At 37.4% G+C, this 22,358-nt stretch overlaps 1 protein-coding gene across 1 annotated transcript; it reads left to right on the forward strand.

Annotated features, from left to right (window-relative positions):
• The first annotated feature begins 17,878 nt into the window (after positions 1 to 17,878).
• On the forward strand, positions 17,879 to 20,686 carry LOC127101987 (uncharacterized). Its single transcript, XM_051039412.1, has 4 exons — positions 17,879 to 18,273; positions 18,418 to 19,361; positions 20,556 to 20,561; positions 20,652 to 20,686. The coding sequence occupies exons 1-4, from the start codon at positions 17,879 to 17,881 to the stop codon at positions 20,684 to 20,686; spliced, it is 1,380 nt and encodes a 459-aa protein (XP_050895369.1).
• Positions 20,687 to 22,358: the final 1,672 nt, after the last annotated feature.

A 22,358-nucleotide genomic window follows, 5' to 3' on the forward strand; every position in this document is an offset into this window, starting at 1 on the left:
ATATGTGATTGTTTGTTAGCTTTGTTGGTATAGATTGTAAGGTTTTGGTTTGGTTGTTTGAGTTTGGTAAAGGGTTTGTCCGTAGTAGATCTTTGATCATTATGTGATAGGAAAGCGATTGAAAGGTTTTGCTCCGATTCAGAGTTTGGAAGGTTTTGGAGTGGCGAGTTTAGATCGCGCTTTCTTTTTATTTTTAGAGGTTTTAGAGATAGAGGAGGAGAAATGAAGAGCAGAGAGAGGGACGAAATTCATGAATGCTTTTGGCATGTTTAGGATATCTATTTATTTATTCCTTAAAAGTGAGTTATTGGTCATTGATGAGGATTTTGGCTTTTACATTCCCCAGCAGCTGTCTGTTTTTATTCTCACCTAGTATTAATGGCCACACGTGATCGCATAGGAAATGACACTCGTACGCAAACTGAAGCTTGTTGGAAGGGGAAGAGTCAGACTCTTCACTTCTTTCTTCAGATTCTTGGGAAGGAGTGTTTGGATCCAATTCAAACCTTCATGGGCCCAATGTGAATCGTTCTTGTGTGGGCCTTCAGAATGGTGTGGCCCATTCTCCTCACCAAGCTGTTGAGCACCCAAGTGGGCCTTAGATGCCAAGAGGCCCATCTTTTCTTGCATTGGTTTTCATTTTAGTACCTAAGTTTTAAAAGAATCCTATTTGAATTAATTAGAGTTTCATTTATTAATTAATTAACCATCTACTATCTTTTTTAAGCATTATTATCAATTATTTTATTTAATTAAATTTGCATTTTGTTTTTTTTTTTAAGATTTTATGTTCGAGTTATTGTTTTAAATCTCGATTGGTTAGGCTCGTTTGTGCTATTTCTAGTTGAATATAAATCACGTGTTGAAGTGTATTTTTATGACGATATTTTATTATCAATCATCATAAGCGTTATAATCCTGTTAAACTCCTTTTAAAAAATCACAGATTTCTCAATTCAATGTCAAACCCGTTTTTAAATGCCCATGTAAGTCGATCGCTTTTAAGCATCGCCATCAACCTCAGCTTACTCTTGGGCTTTCTTACAATGAGACCTATTCGACTGTTAAATAATCAATTAGATGATTGATTCACTAAATAAAATCCGATTTATTCGCAAACACAAATTTAAAACCTCGATCCAATATCGAGTATTCTATTCAAATTAAATTAAAACACATAATTACAATTAAATCCTATTTCATAATAACAAAATGAAAAGGGGGATGGTTTTGAGTTTTTAACTCCTCTCCTCAACTATTTGAATACGAGTTCTCTTACTCGGTTAGTCAAATAATTGTCATTTCTAATTCACCTAAGCTTATTAAGATCAAATTATTTTCATAATAGCGAAATGAAAAGGGGGATGGTTTTGAGCCTTCAACTTCTCTCCCCAATTGTTTGAATACGAGTTCTCTTACTCGGTCAGTTAGACAATTGTCGTTTCTCTACAAACTTCTAAACCCGATTAAATCAAAACACTCTTATAAATAAACTAAATGAAAAGGGAGATGACTTTGAGCCTTCAACTTCTCTCCTCTATTGTTTGAATACGAGTTCTCTTACTCGGTTAGTCGAACAATTGTCATTTTTCCACAAACTTATAACTTAATCAAACGATTTTCACAATAAACTATACGAAAAGGGAGATGGTCTTGAGTCTTGGATTCTTCTCCTCAAATGCTTGGATATGAGTTGTCTTACTCATCCATTCAAGTACTTGTCGTTGATTCTAAAAATACCAACCATACATAAACCTATTTTCATAATCCCAGATGGAAAAGGAAGTGGTCTAGAGTCTTCTATTCCCTTTCTCGACTATTAAGATATGAGTTGTCTTACTCGACTATCCGAGTATTCTTCATCCATTCAAAAACACCTTAACTATTATCAAACTCCTTTTATAATTAAGGATGAAAAAGAAAGTGGTCTAGAGTCTTCTATTTCCTTTCCCGACTATTAGGATACGAGTTGTCTTACTCGACTATCCAAGTAATCGTCATCCAACAAAAATATCTTAACACATCAAATCTATCCTTTCTCTCCCTCGTGCGATCGAAACAAATCAAACAAAACATCAAACATATTAATCCAACTTATCACCGCGTGTGGTAAAAACTCTTTTTAGAAAGAAACTTGTTTAATCCTTTCTAATGCACATAACAAACTAGTGTTTAAGCCTCCGCCGAGAGTAAACAAGCCAACGTTTAGCCTTTAGAACGCGATCTAAACCACTGCTCACTAAAAGACACCAACAAACCGTAGTTCCCCGAACTACGAATGCTTTGATTTCCTTATTTCACCATAAGGATACGTAGGCATGAGATTGCGAGATCTTGGCGAGCACACTAATAAAAAACCTCCTTTTTCCCCCTTTCTGAGGTTTCCATCTACCTCTTTTCAATCTTTATTCATTCAAAGAAAACAAACAATATAAGCTAACATTCAAATCACAAATTAAACTAAAAGGTTCCCATTGAGTACAACGAACGTGAGGGGTGCTAATACCTTCCCCTTGCGTAATCGACTCTCGAACCCGAATATGGTTGCGACGACCATTATTCTATCTTTCAAAGGTTTTACCGATATTTTCCTATTCCTTCATTGGGATAAATAAAGTTCAGTAGCGACTCTGTTCGAACTAATTTTTTCCGCAACCATCGCGGGGGATCGAATTTTTCCAGATGCGACAGATGGTGACTCTGCTGGGGACTAGCTCCAAGCAAGAGAGAGTGAAGCCTAACTAAGTTCAATTTATGTATTGAGTGTTAACCTTGTTTATTTGTTATCTTTATTCTGTTATTATTCTGTTATTATTCTGTTATTATTCTGTTATAATTATTGTGTTATGGTATATTGACTTTGTCTTATTTGGGGCTCTCTGGTTAGTGGTACTTTGTGAGGTAGGCTCTCTACCCGAGTATGAGAAAAACCATAAGATTAAGATCATGATTGTGTAGTGGATGCCCACAAGGAGTCTTCCTTGTTGGGACGATCGAAGACCCAGCCTAGAGTAGATTCTCTTGAGATATTATTGCCCGACGAGTCTTCGTCACGACGATAGTATTTTCAAGTTGGATTGATGACTCTAGGGACCTTTTAACCCACTATATCTGGCGATTATGTAGTATTAACCTAAGAAGTTTCAGACTTGTTGGGTTAATATGAAAGCCCCAATCAGATGAGATCCCTTGGACGTGTTACTATCTTACAGTAATATTTCCAACCTCGACCCATGACTCTGAGAACCTTAATTAGAACCTTGGACTCGAGAGTTGCGTAGTATGGACCCACTAGGAGTTTTCCTTTTGGGGACAATACGAAGACCTCACCCAGACGAGACTCTTTTAGGGACGCTATTGTCGAATGAGCCTTCTTCATGGCAATAACATTCCTAAATAGTAATTGGTGACTCTGGGAACCTATCAACTTTAGTGCCTTCCCAAAAGGGTTCTTAGTGATCAAAGATACCCACTCTTATGGCCCGTATGTTGACTTACCTATGTTTGGGATACTGAAAGCATGCATAAAAACATTATTCATAACATAATATTCATACTATTTTATTTTCAAGGAATCTGAGCATCATAAGTTGCAGGAATTCAGGAGGCATGGAATCAAGAAAAAGAAACATTTACTCTTTCAAGTTTAAGGATCATGATCTAAGCAACTTGCGTGACTTGGTCTCTCAAATGCACCCAGTATACAAAATCAATTTTGGGAAAAACTATGGCAATTTGCTCAGCATCCTCAACCAAATAGTGGACCATACAACATTAATCACCTTGGCCCAATTCTATGACCTACCCTTAAGGTGATTCACGTTCCAAGATTTCCAGCTAGCACCAATGATTGAAGAATTCGAGCGTCTTTTTAGGATTCCCATAAAGAACAAGCCATTGTTTGAAGGGGTGGATGAATCTTTGCAACCCGAAGTCATTGCTAAAGCGCTTCACATGGACAAGAGAGAAGTTGAGGCTAACCTAGAGGTCAAGGGGAATACTAAAGGTTTCTCAATAAGTTTTCTTTTAGAAAGAGCTTATACCCTATTGAAAGCGGAAAGTTGGGACGCTTGTTACTCTGCTATTGCTTTGGCTATCTATGGCATCATCCTATTCCCAAATATGGATGGTTTTATAGACATGACTGCTATTGGCGTCTTCCTCACCGAAAATCCAGTGCCTACCTTGTTAGCTGATGTTTACTATTACATGAGCCATAGGTACACCAAAAATAAAGGGAGAATTTCTTGTTGTGCTCCTCTCTTATACTAGTGGTTCCTAGAACATCTTCCAAAGACAGTTGTTTTTATAGAAGAGACAGACGCTAGTTGGCCTCAGAGGTTAGGATCGCTCTAATCCGAAGATCTTTCCTGGTATTCCAAGGAATATATTGGCATGGACATTATATTTATCTGTGGGGACTTTCCCAATTTACCACTCATTGGAACTCAAGGGTGTGTCGATTCCAACCCGGTTTTATCATTAAGAGAGCTTGGTGTAACACCCCAAAATTTGCCCTCCTCATTCATGCATTCATTTAGCATTTCATATTGCATTTCATCATGTCAATCAGAATTAGATCCAAGAAACTTTTAAAAAATATAAATAATAATAATTTTTTACAAAAATAAATAAATAAATAAAAATAATAATAAATAAATAATAAATAAAATATAATAGAAAAACTTGGACTTGGATCTCTCTCATTTGAGCCCACAAAGCCATGAAAATCAGGTTATAAAAGAGGGAGATCAGACAGAAAAAGGAAGAGAAGCAAAAATATTCTGAGGTTTCCTTGAAACAAAACCCTTGACAAAACCTGGAGAGAAACCTGATAGAGAACTCAGAGCAACCCCCAGGCAGCTCTGAAAAATTCAATCTGACTCACACACTTTCATCTCACGCAAACCCTAACATTGCCTTGCGAACCCAACCGTGCCATTTGATTTCAACCGGTCTCTCCCATCAGGTTTGCCTCATTCCCATGATTTTATGCTCTTAATTTGGATCATCTGAATGTACGAGGTACGATGGATGAATTTCATTATGTTTTTGCCCACGGGTTTAATTATGCATGAATGGGTGAAACCTATGCCTTGAATGTTTAATCACATGATTTCTGAAATGTATGCCACAGGGTTTGAGGTTTCTGAAACCATATTGTTATCCATGAAAAAAATGCTTATCGTGTTTCACTAACCCTTTTGTTGAGTTTTTGTGAGGGCTCACAGACTCTTGCAGAGATGGTTTGCGTGGTTTTCCCACTTTATTTGTGGGATACCCCCTGGAGGTTCATTCCGATTACCTGTACTGACTCACCTTTCTTTGATGGCATTAGCTTGGGAGATCCCTGGGTTTCTTACTCCTTTAATTGCTGTTACTTCGGACCTTTATCCGTGTGGTACTTTTACCTTTTTTCCGCATTTTATCGCTTTCTTAGCTGGAAGACCTCGATAGGAGGCATTTGTTTTCTTTTGTTTATTTACTTCTGAGCCCCTTGTTGGCACATTTACTTTATACATGTTTGTTTTGTATGTGTTCGGATCCCTGCAGGTAGCGCGGTTCCTTCGTCAAGGACTGCCTTTTTGCCCTTGAGCATCCCAAACCCTAAAACCCAAAGCAACACGTTAACTCCTTCTACTACAGGCTAGTAAGTCTCCAAAGGTCGAGCATCTGGTAGATTGCGTAGTGACGTCGTTCGTCCAAAACCCAATCCATAACCCCATAGTTAGCCGAACTACGTTTTGCTCTGATTCTCAGGCCAGATGAGATACGTAGGCATAAGACGTGATGTCTTAGCGAGCACAATTACCCTTAACCTCTAGGTAGCCGAGCTACGAAGACTCTGATTCTCATATTCAGATGAGATACGTATGCAGTGGATGCGACATCCGCGCGAGTCATTTTCATTTAACCCCCTTTTTTAGTAAATAACACATTAGATAAACCCACACCCTTTAGACAAGAACTACAAAAGTGGATCCCGTAGAGTACTACGGATGCGTAGGGGTGCTAATACCTTCCCTTCGCATAACCGACTCCCGAACCCAAGATTTGGTTGCAAGACCCCGTCTTGTCCTTTCCTTTTTCAGGTTTACTTCGAGCGTTTCCTTTCCCTCCTTTGGGATGAATAACGCACGGTGGCGACTCTTCTGTCATTTTCTTTCGCCGGTTGTTTTTTCGCGCACTGTATTTTTCAGGTTGTGACACTTGGGTACCCAATGGAAGGTCCTCCAGATGCGAGCTATTTGGAAGCCTTCTTGTTGCTTGACTTGAGGGTTGAGAATCCTATCCTATTCCAAAGGATCAGAGAGGCTTGGGAAAAGGTCAATCGAAAGGGAAAAGTTGATTTAGGGAGAGTTAATGGAGTTACTAAAGAACCATATTTTCATTGGGTAAAGGAAAGGGTGGAGGTGATCAAAATGCCATTCGTCACTTGGATACCTGTACCTCTTCCTGAACCTAAACTCACCCATATCCCTATTGAAGAGGTTAGTGAACTTAAGGCCACCATGGCAAAACTGGAAAGAGAAAATGAAAATTTGAAGATAAAACTCCAACAAGTCACCAATGAGAAAAACACAATGAAGTGGGAACTTGAGAGAAAGGAGGTGCAACTTCAGGAAAATGTGGAAAAATTTAACAAAGAGGAGCATAAAAGAAAAAAAATCAAAGTGGGACTAGAACAAGCTGACCTTTGTCTAGACACTCTTAAGGGTCAACTGCGGCAAGCCCAGAAAGAGTGTCAAGAAAATGAGAATTGGTGGCACCTTGCCACGAAGGTAAATAAGACGATAAGAAACACACTTGGGGCTCAGATAAAAGAGCTCACAATTTCTATTCGTCATGCAAAGGCCGAAGTGGATCAAGAACGTCGACTCAAGAATGTAGCCACCGAAGCCTCTAGAGTCTCACCTAGAATATGGGAAGAGAAGTGTCGAGAAGTAAGGGATGCTAAGGAGTCTGCCAGTTATTGGAAGAGTCGGTTAGAGTCATTACACCAAGACAACTCCATATGGTTAAAAGAAAGAGAGTATGTGGTCGAAGATTACGAATCCTTTAAGAAGACCATTGGCTTTTTGCAAGGGGATAGGGATAAGTACTGTGTAAAGCTCAATGTACTGGTGCAATTTTGTAATTGGGCAGCTAAGGACATGCCGTGGAAGTTAAGGGATGCAACGGAAAATTGAAGGAAGATAGTACTCCTCCAGCCATAATCAGTTTCATCTTGCTCTGTAGAGTTATTAAGGAGATTCAAGAAAGAATTGGAAGAACTTCAAGCCAGAAAGCCTGCAGCTTAATTTTCATATGTTTTGTATTCTGTTATTTGACGATGTACTTTGAATTGGGGCTTTTGGATCCCTATGTTATGTACTTGAATGAATGATGTTTAAATTGCTTCATTACTACTCTATTTTGATATTTCTTGCTTCTCTAAATTAATAACAACTAATGAAACTCGAATGATTCCCTGAAAATAAAATATGCATAGCATTCGCATTCTCACTATGCATCATTTACCATAAGAAACTCAAAAAGAATTACACGACTTTTTCACCCTTTATTCTGTAACGCTGACTAATCAACACCGATACGAAACGTGCTATAACTACAAGATGACGTTGGAACAAGTAGAAGCCAACCAAGCCACCATGAGGACAGACATCACTACTATCCAAGAAAAGATGGATCAACTACTAGAGACGATGCTAGCAATTGCCCAAAGAGAAAGGGTTGCGGAGGCAGAAATCGGAACGAGGAAGAATGACAGCCACATTGGCACGTCGGGACTAGTCAACCAGGATGAGAGCTTCACGCACATCAAGAAGAACTTGGTTCATATACCTATAGGAAACAAAGGAGATGGAGATCGTGTAGAGCCTTCTGATGCGTCTGCTCAGTATGGGTCTGAAATGGGAGGAGATGATCCATATGATGCTTTTTATGTACCCGATCCACCAAAGCCTAAAGTTCTTCCAGATCCCGCTGCAGAAAGGCTTCGCGCCTTGGAGAAGAAGATCAAAGCTGTAGAGGGAAATAACATCTTTGGCTCCGCTGCTATGAACATGCGATTGGTGTCAAATTTGGTCATCCCGACCAAATTTAAAACTCCGGATTTCGAGAAGTAACAAGGCCAAACTTGTCCAAGAAGTTATTTGGTGATGTATTTTAGAAAAATGGCTGCCCATACTGAGAATGACAAGCTGCTCATACACTGTTTTCAGGACAGTTTAAGTGGGGCATCCCTAAGATGGTACATGAGTTTGGAGCAAGGGAGAATCCAAAGTTGGGAGGACTTGGCTGATGCTTTCCTTCATCAATACAAATACAATCTGGATATTGCACCCGACCATATGCAGCTACAAGGGATGACCATGAATGAGAAAGAGTCATTTAAGGAATACGCCCAACGATGGAGAGAGTTGGCTGCTCAGGTTGAACCACCATTGTCAGAGAAGGAAATGACCGGAATATTTGTAGGCATACTAAAGAACCCTTTCTTTGATAGATTGGTGAGTAGTGCATCGTTAGACTTTACGCATCTAGTGACGATTGGAGATCACAAAGAGAAGGGCTTAAGGGATGGAAAAATCCAAGGAGTTGTGGTAGCCCCCAATGCACCGAAAAAGTATTCTGGAGGCTTCCAGAAGAAAAGAGAAGGTGGTACAAATGCTATATCTAGGGGTTATAAGGGGAAGCAACAGACTTCATATGGCCAAGTCGCCGCCGTGGTGCCCATGACCTACCAGTAACCGACACAACAACAACAGGTTAATCAACATCAACCTCCACAACAACGGTAACAACAAAATATCATTCCACAACGACAGTTCAAGCCAAGGCCACCACGAAGGCAGCTTGACCCTTTACCTGTGCCTTATAGCCATATATTCCCATACTTGCAAAAGGAATGACTTTTGACCTTAAGAGAACTGAAGCCGACCATTTTCCCATATCCACCCGGATATGATACCAACGCCCATTGTGAGTTTCATATGGGACCATGCGACTATACCCTGTAATTTTTTTTTGCATTCCAGAATCGTGTGCAAGATTTAATTGAGGCCAAGGCTATTACCTTCACTCCAAGACGCCCGAACGTGAACACCAATCCCATGCCAACACATGGAGGTGCATCAGTCAGTGCCATTGAGGAGATTGATAAAGGTGAACTGATCAAGAAAGTTGAAGAAATTGAAACTCCTATCGCCGTGATAGGTACACAACTGCTGAAGAGTGGTCTGATCCTGGTAGAATTAGTTGATGAAGGAAACATTGAAGATTTGAAGAGATTTATCCAACAAATGTTGGATCAAGGTGAATTGCAGATCGAGCGCCGCGTTAAAGGCACAAAAGAGAAAGATATAGCTGTGATTGACATTCTGTACGATGCAATCAATGTAGAAATCCCTATGACCCCATTGGTGATAGAATTTTCGGCACCCGTTGCATACGAGGATGAAAAAGCAGTGCCTTGGATATATCATCCCAGAGCTTTTAAGTAGGGGAAGGAAGACCGACCTTTGGTTATCAATGAACCAAATGTCACCTCAATCGTATGACCAACTGGAATAACGCGTAGTGGCCGAGTGTTTGCACCGAGGACTGTTGATACTTCTGCCAAGGCTAAAGGGAAGGAAGTTGTTACTCATGTCCAAATCCCTGTCCCAAATTTGGAAATGCAAGAAATGCACCTATCTCCAAAAGTTGTTGTCACCCGCGAGGAGGCAGAGGAATTTCTAATGATAATAAAGAAGAGTGATTACAAAGTAGTGGACCAATTGAATCAAACCCATTCGAAGATCTCCATGTTATCCTTATTACACAACTCAGAAGCACATAGAGACTCATTGATAAATGTACTAAGTGTTGCACATGTCACAAAGGATATAACAGTGAAGCAGTTTGATGATGTGATAGCTTGCGTAACCACCAGAAATTTCTTGGGGTTTAATGATGATGAACTACCGGTCGAAGGGAAGAATCATAACAAAGCTCTGCATATCTCCTTAAGATGCATAAACACCATATTATCAAGAGTGTTGGTAGACACAAGTTCCTCGTTGAATGTTATGCCAAAGACTACATTGGTGAAATTACCGTTGGAAGGACTGAACATGAAACCTAACACTCTGATAGTGAAGGTGTTTGATGGCTCAAGGCAGGCAGTAATAGGGGAGATTGACCTACCAATCAAGATTGGCCCGACTATCTTCACTATTACATTCCAAGTTATGGACATACACCCCGGATATAGTTGTCTGCTTGGAAGACCATGGATTCACTTTGTGGGCGCAGTAACTTCTACCCTACACCAAAAGCTAAAATTTATCACGAATGACAAGATGATTGTGATTGGAGGTGAAGAGGATATCCTGGTCAGCCACTTGACTTCTTTCAGATATATTAAAATGGATGGAGAAATCACTGAGACACCATTCTAGTCCTTGGAAATGGTGAACATAATAACCATCCAGCAGACATCTGAGTCACCAAAATCAGAACCGTCAATGGCCTCGTGGCAAGGAGCTAAGGCTGCTGATAGAAGTGCGCGAGAAGCGGGATAAGTTTTGTTTGAGGTATGAACCATCATAGGGTGAAGCCGGTAATCAACATAATAAGGAGAAGATTCCTTATGTAGAAGAGACATTCATCAGTGCTGGCCATATCTTTGGAGATCAAGTGGCAATGATCAACGAAGAAGCTTATGAAGAGGTGGTATCTAGCTGGATACGACAAGCAGCACCCGGTGAAGAACTAAAGAACTGGAAGATTGTGGAAATCCCCCAATTTTTTCAAAAGTAATTTTATTATTTTAATCAAAACCCTATGCTCTGCCCAAGGCACAGTGGCGTGTTGTAGGGCCTCCTTTATTTTATAGAACTTTGATTATCATTAATAAAATGGAAGTTTGCATTCAAACTTTTGTTCCTTTCCTTTACTTTTTATTTTTACAACAAAAATGAAATTAATTCTTATGCACACACTTTCTAAATAAATTGCATAAATCATAACATGCAGAGACACCACCGAGACCATTGATAACGACACCGCTATGGTCTGGCATGATTTTGACTGCCCAATTTACCAAGCCGAAGACGAAGGCGGAGAAGATTGTGAACTCCCTGAAGAGTTGGCCAGGTTACTCAAACAAGAAGAGAAGGTCATTCAACCACACCAAAAGGACGTCGAAGTTATCAACCTCGGGACGAAGGAAGACAAGAAAGAAGTAAGGGTAGGCGTCACACTTCAAGATGCAGTTAAGGCAAGACTGATAGAGCTTCTCCACGAGTACGCTGATGTGTTTGCTTGGTCGTGCCAAGATATGCCCGGGTTAGACACTAACATCGTTACCCATAAGCTTCCCCTCAAATAAGAATGATTTGTCGTCAAACAAAAGCTAAGAAGAACTCGTTCGGATAGGGCTCTCAAGATTAGAGAAGAGGTGATTAATCAGTTTGATGCCGGTTTCCTAGAAGTCGCTAAGTACCCACAATGGGTTGCCAACATTGTATCGGTAAGAAAGATGGGAAAGTCCACATGTGCGTTGACTACCGAGACTTAAACAGAGCTAGTCCCAAAGACGATTTCCCATTACCTCACATCGATGTATTGGTAGATAATACAACTCAGTTCTCCGTATTTTCCTTCATGGATGGCTTCTCCGGGTATAACGAAATTAAAATGGATCCAGAAGACATGGAGAAAACTACTTTCATCACCCCTTAGGGCACCTTTTGTTACAAGGTGATGCCATTCGGTTTGAAAAATGTTGGGGCCACATATCAACGTGTTATGGTGACTCTCTTTCATGACATGATTCATAAAGAGGTTGAAGTGTATGTTGACGATATGATTGCCAAATCCCAAACAGAAGAAGAGCACATCACTAACTTGGAGAAGCTGTTTGCTCGGCTAAGGAAGTTTAGGTTGAGACTTAACCCTAACAAATGCACATTTGGGGTTAGATCTGGGAAGCTTTTAGGCTTCATTGTAAGCCAAAAGGGAATTGAAGTAGATCCTGACAAGGTCAGGGCCATTCAAAACATGCCTGCACCGAAGACTGAGAAAGAGGTTCGTGGTTTCTTGGGAAGACTGAATTACATCACCAGATTTATCTCTCATCTCACTGCCGCGTGCAAACCATTATTCAAGCTTCTAAGGAAAAATTAAGGGGTGGAGTGGAATGATGACTGCCAAATAGCCTTCGATAAAATCAAAGAATACTTACAAGAACCTCCGATTTTGATGCCCCCTGCAGAAGGAAGACCTCTCATCATGTACTTAACAGTACTCGATGAGTCCATGGGCTGTGTATTGGGACAGCAAGATGAGACGGGTAAAAAAGAGCATGCCATATATTATCTGAGCAAGAATTTTAATGACTGTGAGACCAGATATTCATTACTCGAAAATACTTATTATGCACTCGCATGGGCCGCTAAGCGTCTCAAGCAATACATGCTAACTCATACGCCTTGGTTGGTATCTAAAATGGATCCCATCAAGTACATATTCGAGAAACCAGCTCTTACCGGTAGAATCGCCAGATGACAGATGTTGTTATCGTAATACGATATCCAATACGTTGTACAAAAGGACATCAAGGGAAGTGTACTAGCAGACCATCTTGCTCACCAACCGTTAGCGGATTACCAACCTTTGAAGTTTGACTTCCCAGATGAGGACATCATGGTTGTCAGGATGCTGAAGCCTTCGAACTTGAGGAAGGACCTGAACCAAATGAACGTTGGACTCTCATGTTCGACGGTGGTTCAAATGGAATAGGTCATGGAATTGGGGCAGTGCTGATGTCTCCCAAGAATTTTCATCTACCATTCACTATAATGATTTGTTTTACCTGCACAAACAACATGGCTGAGTATGAAGCCTGTGCATTGTCTGACAACAACAGAAGAGTCGGATGATAAACCCTGGTTCTTCGACATCAAAATTGTGAAGGCAAGCCTCTAAATGGTTTTGATGAAGACAACATTATTCATTCAAGATGTTATGCATGCTCAAAAAGGAAATGGATCAAGACATTGAAGCGAGAACAAGATTTCATATTATTTAAAGTCTTGAAGATTTATCTTGGATTGATCAAAGGTATAACATTCATCTCTTGATAATGTTTATGTAAGTGTTCAAAAGTGTCTCATGCATGCTATATAAGTTTAAGGGTGTTAGAAAATATATGCCATGAGTTTCATGCTTTTAAAGAATTGTTTTTAAATCTTTTTTTACTTTTGAAATTTGAATATTTTTAAACATGCAGTTGTTGGTAAATTATGGCGTTTTGAACCGCCGTAATTTGCATCGTTTTGAAGCAGTTTTTTTTACTTTTGAAATTTGAATATTTGAATATTTTTAAACATGCAGTTTTTGGTAAATTATGGCGTTTTGAACCGCCATAATTTTCTTCGTTTTGGAACAGTATTTTACTTTTGAATATTTTCCGCACGTTGAGGTGTGTTAACCGATTAACACATATGTTAATCGATTAACACTAATGTAGTGGCTAAAAATAGGCAACTTTTCATGTCTTTGTGTCTAAAAATTTTCTCAAATGAATCATGGCATCCCCTCATCATTGATACCTATTTGTAGAGATGTTTTAGAAATATATAAACATCATAATGTCAGAATTTCAAATACACCTCCTTTGCATAAAACTTCAAAAACAATCATTTACATAAAATATTCTTTTTCACAAAGTGTTCATAAAACTTTCAAAAGTGTGAAACTTGTGCATCAAACTTTCATATATTATTCATCTAAGTTTCATCATACACTTGAACACTTGCTTGTACATTATTAAAGCGATTGTTACATAAGGAGACGATCAATCAAGAGAAGATTGATAATACTACACTTTATTCAAATCATCAAAGAAGATTTATTTCTGTTTGACTTGTGATCCAGGATTGTTGGACACAAGGGTTGGTGTTGAAGAGGATTGTTCTTCATACACTTGATTACCTATAGGTTAGATAGTAAGCATCACCATTGGTGTGAGTAGGCTGCACGATAATTCTAACTATAGTGAAATCTCTTTCGAGTCGAAAGGGGAGTGGATGTACCTTCGGATTGTGAAGGGAACCACTATAAATTCCGGTGTCTTTTTACTTTCCTCAATTTATTTTTCCGCATTTAAACAAAAAATAACCAAAAACTGGAAACAAGATCGAAGAATTTTTAACCACCTAATTCACCCCCCTTCTTAGGCGCATTTACAACTTACAATTGGCATCAAAGCAAGTTTTAGGTAACTTGTTCCTAAAGATTCAGATGGCTTCCGCAAACAATGATCTTGTATTTAAAGATGGTGGTAGTAGTAACAAGCCTCCTTTGTTTTCCGGTCAATATTTCGACTTTTGGAAAATCCGTATGAAGGCACATTTAGAAGCACAAGGAAGTGACATATGGGAGGCAGTTCAAAATGGTCCTTTTGTTCCTACAACGGTTGTTAACGACGTCGGTTCATGAAAGCAGAAAACTTCATGGGATGATGATGATAAGAAAAGGGTTCTCTATGATAAAAAGGCGATTAATATTTTACAAAGTGCACTTGGAATGGATGAATTCTTCCGCGTCTCAACATGTACAACGACAAAGGAAATATGGGATACTCTTGTAGAAACTCACGAAGGAACGACCGAAGTCAAGAGATCTAGATTGAACACGTTAAGTCAAGAGTACGAGTTATTCCGAATGCAACCGGGAGAATCAATCCTCGACTTGCAAAAAAGATTCGTGCATTTGACAAATCACTTGAAAGCACTTGGTAAGACACTAACTAATGATGAACTTAATCTTAAAGTGCTTAGGTCTTTAATAAGAGAATGGCAATCCAAAGTGACGGCGATTTCCGAAAAGAAAAGTTTATCAACAATGACATCCGTTACTTTATTCGGAAAGCTTCAAGAATATGAGACGGAACTTGGACTATTGGAGAAACATGAGGTCCAAGAGAAGAAATCCAAGAGCATTGCCTTAAAAGTTGATTCCAAAGTTGTGAAGAAAGAAGACAATCCCGAAGAGGACGAAAACTTTATGCGTCTTGTAAAAAGACTAGGAAAATATTTTGGTGCAGAAAATAATATTGGAAATTCTAGTTACACAAGAAGAAAGAAGTTCTCAAAGAACAAAGAAAGAGAAGCATAAACATCCAATGAAGACATTACATGCTATGAATGTGGAAAACAAGGCCACATCAAATCGAATGTCCCAAACTCGCAAAGAATCGTGACAACAAAGGAAAGAAGGATTACAATAGGAAGGCTTAGATTGCTTGGGATGACAATGAAATAAGTTCTTCATCGGATTCCGATAGTGATCAAAGCGCAAATCTAGCATTGATAGCATCACATCATGCCGACGATGAAGGCGATGAGGTTAGTAGTAACTTTTCAATTTTTGATAATGATGCTCAAGGAGCAATTGATGAACTTTTAAGTGAATGCAAAATTCTATACAAAACCATTTCATCTCAAAAGAATCAAATATCAACTTTGGAAGAAAATATTGAGAAAATGAAAAATAATTTCAAAGATGAAAAGGAAGAATTAATCAAGAATTTTGCATGCACTAAATGTGAGTCACTTGCTTTTCAAATAGTTCAATTGAAGAGAGTTATTGAAAGATATGAAAAAGGTCAAATTGGATTGGAACATGTTCTTAGTAGTCAAAGATACTCAAATGATAAAAGTGGTTTAGGTTATTCAAATTTTGCTAAACAAACTTCTAACAAGACCATTTTTGTTAAAGCAAGTGAACAAGTTGTTAAAGAGAAAGTAAACAATTCTAAAAGTGTGCATCAAAGTCATAAAAAGGAAATGATTGCTAAGAAGAAGAATTATGTTCCTAGATATAGAAGTTATTTTCAACCTACTTGTTTTTATTGTGGTATAAATGGCCATACACCTAATGCTTGTTATGTTAGAAACTTTAGTGTTGCTCAAGGCGATTATGTATGGGTTAAGAAAGGAACTAACTATCATGGACCCAAAGCATATTCGGTACCAAATAAAACTTAATTGTTTTGTAGGTTTACTTGGAGACCACTTCAAAATCTATGCTTTATTGATAAAGTGGTTTATCTAAGTTTTTGATGGGAGGCATAAACTAACTTTCAAATCTAGTTCCAAAGTCCAAGGGTTATTTCACATATGGGGAATACCTTAAAGGAAGAATTCTTGGCATTGGCAAAGTTGAAGCACTAACTTTCACATCCTATTGAAGATATACTTTAAGTTGACAAACTAAAGCATAATCTTCCAAGTATAAATCAACTTTGTAACAAAGACTTCAAAATCATGTTTCGGCAAGAATAATTATTTGATGAAGTCTCTCATGAGGTAAAACTCATAGGTAACATTATTATTTTGTTTTTAATTTTTCATGATTTCTTTACATATTTCAAGTCTTTTCCCATCCTTTTTGCTAATGACAAAGGGGGAGAAGAAATATGTGTTTGTGTTTGTTTTTTTTCTCTAACAAAGTGCAGCTAGAAAAGACTCTCTAAAAATCATGAATTTAGGGGGAGCATTGATCAAGGGGGAGCCTTTTGTGTTAGAGAAACAAAAATATAGCAAACTTTCAAAATTGGGTTTTCATCATCAAAAAGGGGGAGAATGCGAAGGCAAGCCTCTAAATGGTTTTGATGAAGACAACATTATTCATTCAAGATGTTATGCATGCTCAAAAAGGAAATGGATCAAGACATTGAAGCGAGAACAAGATTTCATATTATTTAAAGTCTTGAAGATTTATCTTGGATTGATCAAAGGTATAACATTCATCTCTTGATAATGTTTATGCAAGTGTTCAAAAGTGTCTCATGCATGCTATATAAGTTTAAGGGTGTTAGAAAATATATGATATTGGTTTCATGCTTTTAAAGAATTGTTTTTAAATCTTTTTTTACTTTTGAAATTTGAATATTTGAATATTTTTAAACATGCAGTTGTTGGGTAATTATGGCGTTTTGAACCGCCGTAATTTTCATCGTTTTGGAGCAGTATTTTACTTTTGAATATTTTCTGCACGTCGAGGTGTGTTAACCGATTAACACATATGTTAATCGATTAACACTGATGCAGTGGCTATAAATAGGCAACTTTTCATGTCTTTGTGTCTAAAACTTTTCTCAAATGAATCATGGCATCCCCTCATCATGGATACCTATTTGTAGATATGTTTTAGCAATATATAAACATCATAATGTCAGAATTTCAAATACACCTCCTTTGCATAAAACTTCAAAAACAATCATTTACATAAAATATTCTTTTTCACAAAGTGTTCATAAAATTTTCAAAAGTGTGAAACTTGTGCATCAAACTTTCATATATTATTCATCTAAGTTTCATCATACACTTGAACACTTGCTTGTACATTATTAAAGCGATTGTTACATAAGGAGAAGATCAATCAAGAGAAGATTGATAATACTACACTTTATTCAAATCATCAAAGAAGATTTATTTCTGTTTGACTTGTGATCCAGGATTGTTGGACACAAGGGTTGGTGTTGAAGAGGATTGTTCTTCATACACTTGATTACCTATAGGTTAGATAGTAAGCATCACCATTGGTGTGAGTAGGCTGTACGATAATTCTAACTATAGTGAAATCTCTTTCGAGTCGAAAGGGGAGTGGATGTACCTTCGGATTGTGAAGGGAACCACTATAAATTCCGGTGTCTTTTTACTTTCCTCAATTTATTTTTCCGCATTTAAACGAAAAATAACCAAAAACTGGAAACAAGATCGAAGAATTTTTAACCACCTAATTCACCCGCCCTCTTAGGCGCATTTACAACTTACAATTGGCATCAAAGCAAGTTTTAGGTAACTTTTTCCTAAAGATTCAGATGGCTTCCGCAAACAATGATCTTGTATTTAAAGATGGTGGTAGTAGTAACAAGCCTCCTTTGTTTTCCGGTCAATATTTCGACTTTTGGAAAATCCGTATGAAGGCACATTTAGAAGCACAAGGAAGTGACATATGGGAGGCAGTTCAAAATGGTCTTTTTGTTCCTACAACGGTTGTTAACGGCGTCGGTTCATCAAAGCATAAAACTTCATGGGATGATGATGATAAGAAAAGGGTTCTCTTTGATAAAAAGGCGATTAATATTTTACAAAGTGCACTTGGAATGGATGAATTCTTCCGCGTCTCAACATGTACAACGATAAAGGAAATATGGGATACTCTTGTAGAAACTCACGAAGGAACGACCGAAGTCAAAAGATCTAGATTGAACACGTTAAGTCAAGAGTACGAGTTATTCTGAATGCAACCGGTAGAATCAATCCTCGACTTGTAAAAAAGATTCGTGCATTTGACAAATCACTTGAAAGCTCTTGGTAAGACACTAACTAATGATGAACTTAATCTTAAAGTGCTTAGGTCTTTAACAAGAGAATGGCAATCCAAAGTGACGGCGATTTCCGAAAAGAAAAGTTTATCAACAATGATATCCGCTACTTTATTCGGAAAGCTTCAAGAATATGAGACGGAACTTGGACTATTGGAGAAACATGAGGTCCAAGAGAAGAAATCCAAGAGCATTGCCTTAAAAGTTGATTCCAAAGTTGTGAAGAAAGAAGACAATCCCGAAGAGGACGAAAACTTTATGCGTCTTGTAAAAAGACTAGGAAAATATTTTGGTGCAGAAAATAATATTGGAAACTCTAGTTACACAAGAAGAAAGAAGTTCTCAAAGAACAAAGAAAGAGAAGCATCAACATCCAATGAAGACATTACATGCTATGAATGTGGAAAACAAGGCCACATCAAACTGGAATGTCCCAAACTCGCAAAGAATCATGACAACAAAGGAAAGAAGGATTACAATAGGAAGGCTTACATTGCTTGGGATGACAATGAAATAAGTTCTTCATCGGATTTCGATAGTGATCAAAGCGTAAATCTAGCATTGATAGTATCACATCATTCCGACGATGAAGGCGATGAGGTTAGTAGTAACTTTTCAATTTTTGATAATGATGCTCAAGGAGCAATTGATGAACTTTTAAGTGAATGCAAAATTCTATACAAAACCATTTCATCTCAAAAGAATCAAATATCAACTTTGGAAGAAAATATTGAGAAAATGAAAAATAATTTCAAAGATGAAAAGGAAGAATTAATCAAGAATTTTGCATGCATTAAATGTGAGTCACTTGCTTTTCAAATAGTTCAATTGAAGAGAGTTATTGAAAGATATGAAAAAGGTCAAATCGGATTGGAACATGTTCTTAGTAGTCAAAGATACTCAAATGATAAAAGTTGTTTAGGTTATTCAAATTTTGCTAAACAAACTTCTAACAAGACCATTTTTGTTAAAGCAAGTGAACAAGTTGTTAAAGAGAAAGTAAACAATTCTAAAAGTGTGCATCAAAGTCATAAAAAGGAAATGATTGCTAAGAAGAAGAATTATGTTCCTAGATATAGAAGTTATTTTCAACCTACTTGTTTTTATTGTGGTATAAATGGCCATACACCTAATGCTTGTTATGTTAGAATCTTTAGTGTTGCTCAAGGCCATTATGTATGGGTTAAGAAAGGAACTAACTATCATGGACCCAAAGCATATTGTGTACCAAATAAAACTTAATTGTTTTGTAGGTTTACTTGGAGACCACTTCAAAATCTATGCTTTATTGATAAAGTGGTTGTTCTAAGTTTTTGATGGGAGGCATAAACTAACTTTCAAATCTAGTTCCAAAGTCCAAGGGTTATTTCACATATGGGAAATACCTTAAAGGAAGAATTCTTGGCATTGGGAAAGTTGAAGCACTAACTTTCACATCCAATTGAAGATATACTTTAAGTTGACAAACTAAAGCATAATCTTCCAAGTATAAATCAACTTTGTAACAAAGACTTCAAAATCATGTTTCGGCAAGAATAATTATTTGATGAAGTCTCTCATGAGGTAAAACTCATAGGTAAACATTATTATTTTGTTTTTAATTTTTCATGATTTCTTTACATATTTCAAGTCTTTTCCCATCCTTTTTGCTAATGACAAAGGGGGAGAAGAAATATGTGTTTGTGTTTGTTTTTTTCTCTAACAAATGCAGCTAGAAAAGACTCTCTAAAAATCATGAATTTAGGGGGAGCATTGATCAAGGGGGAGCCTTTTGTGTTAGAGAAACAAAAATAGAGCACACTTTCAAAATTGGGTTTTCATCATCAAAAAGGGGGAGAATGCGAAGGCAAGCCTCTAAATGGTTTTGATGAAGACAACATTATTCATTCAAGATGTTATGCATGCTCAAAAAGGAAATGGATCAAGACATTGAAGCGAGAACAAGATTTCATATTATTTAAAGTCTTGAAGATTTATCTTGGATTGATCAAAGGTATAACATTCATCTCTTGATAATGTTTATGCAAGTGTTCAAAAGTGTCTCATGCATGCTATATAAGTTTAAGGGTGTTAGAAAATATACGCCATGAGTTTCATGCATTTAAAGAATTGTTTCTAAATCTTTTTTTACTTTTGAAATTTGAATATTTGAATATTTTTAAACATGCAGTTGTTGGTAAATTATTGCGTTTTGAACCGCCGTAATTTGCATCGTTTTGAAGCAGTTTTTTTTACTTTTGAAATTTGAATATTTTTAAACATGCAGTTGTTGGTAAATTATGGCGTTTTGAACCGCCGTAATTTTCATTTGTTTTGGAGCAGTATATTACTTTTGAATATTTTCTGCACGTTGAGGTGTGTTAACCGATTAACACATATGTTAATCGATTAACACTGATGCAGTGGCTAAAAATAGGCAACTTTTCATGTCTTTGTGTCTAAAACTTTTCTCAAATGAATCATGGCATCCCCTCATCATTGATACCTATTTGTAGAGATGTTTTAGCAATATATAAATATCATAATGTCAGCATTTCAAATACACCTCCTTTGCATAAAACTTCAAAAACAATCATTTACATAAAATATTCTTTTTCACAAAGTGTTCATAAAACTTTCAAAAGTGTGAAACTTGTGCATCAAACTTTCATATATTATTCATCTAAGTTTCATCATACACTTGAACACTTGCTTGTACATTATTAAAGTGATTGTTACATAAGGAGAAGATCAATCAAGAGAAGATTGATAATACTACACTTTATTCAAATCATCAAAGAAGATTTATTTCTGTTTGACTTGTGATCCAGGATTGTTGGACACAAGGGTTGGTGTTGAAGAGGATTGTTCTTCATACACTTGATTACCTATAGGTTAGATAGTAAGCATCACCATTGGTGTGAGTAGGCTGTACGATAATTCTAACTATAGTGAAATCTCTTTCGAGTCGAAAGGGGAGTGGATGTACCTTCGGATTGTGAAGGGAACCATTATAAATTCCGGTGTCTTTTTACTTTCCGCAATTTATTTTTCCGCACTTAAACGAAAAATAACCAAAAACCGGAAACAAGATCGAAGAATTTTTAACCACCTAATTCACCCCCCCTCTTAGGCGCATTTACAACTTACAATTGGCATCAGAGCAAGTTTTAGGTAACTTGTTCCTAAAGATTCAGATGGCTTCCGCAAAAATGATCTTGTATTTAAAGATGGTGGTAGTAGTAACAAGCCTCCTTTGTTTTCCGGTCAATATTTCGACTTTTGGAAAATCCGTATGAAGGCACATTTAGAAGCACAAGGAAGTGACATATGGGAGGCAGTTCAAAATGGTCCTTTTGTTCCTACAACGGTTGTTAACGGCGTCGGTTCATCAAAGCATAAAACTTCATGGGATGATGATGATAAGAAAAGGGTTCTCTATGATAAAAGGGCGATTAATATTTTACAAAGTTCACTTGGAATGGATGAATTCTTCCGCGTCTCAACATGTACAACGGCAAAGGAAATATGGGATACTCTTGTAGAAACTCACGAAGGAACGACCGAAGTCGAGAGATCTAGATTGAACACGTTAAGTCAAGAGTACGAGTTATTCCGAATGCAACCGGGAGAATCAATCCTCGACTTGCAAAAAAGATTCGTGCATTTGACAAATCACTTGAAAGCACTTGGTAAGACACTAACTAATGATGAACTTAATCTTAAAGTGCTTAGGTCTTTAACAAGAGAATGGCAATCCAAAGTGACGGCGATTTCCGAAAAGAAAAGTTTATCAACAATGACATCCGCTACTTTATTCGGAAAGCTTCAAGAATATGAGACGGAACTTGGACTATTGGAGAAACATGAGGTCCAAGAGAAGAAATCCAAGAGCATTGCCTTAAAAGTTGATTCCAAAGTTGTGAAGAAAGAAGACAATCCCGAAGAGGACGAAAACTTTATGCGTCTTGTAAAAAGACTAGGAAAATATTTT

This window comes from Lathyrus oleraceus, chromosome 7 (genome assembly GCF_024323335.1).
Source record: "Lathyrus oleraceus cultivar Zhongwan6 chromosome 7, CAAS_Psat_ZW6_1.0, whole genome shotgun sequence".
Classification (NCBI taxonomy): domain Eukaryota; kingdom Viridiplantae; phylum Streptophyta; class Magnoliopsida; order Fabales; family Fabaceae; genus Lathyrus; species Lathyrus oleraceus.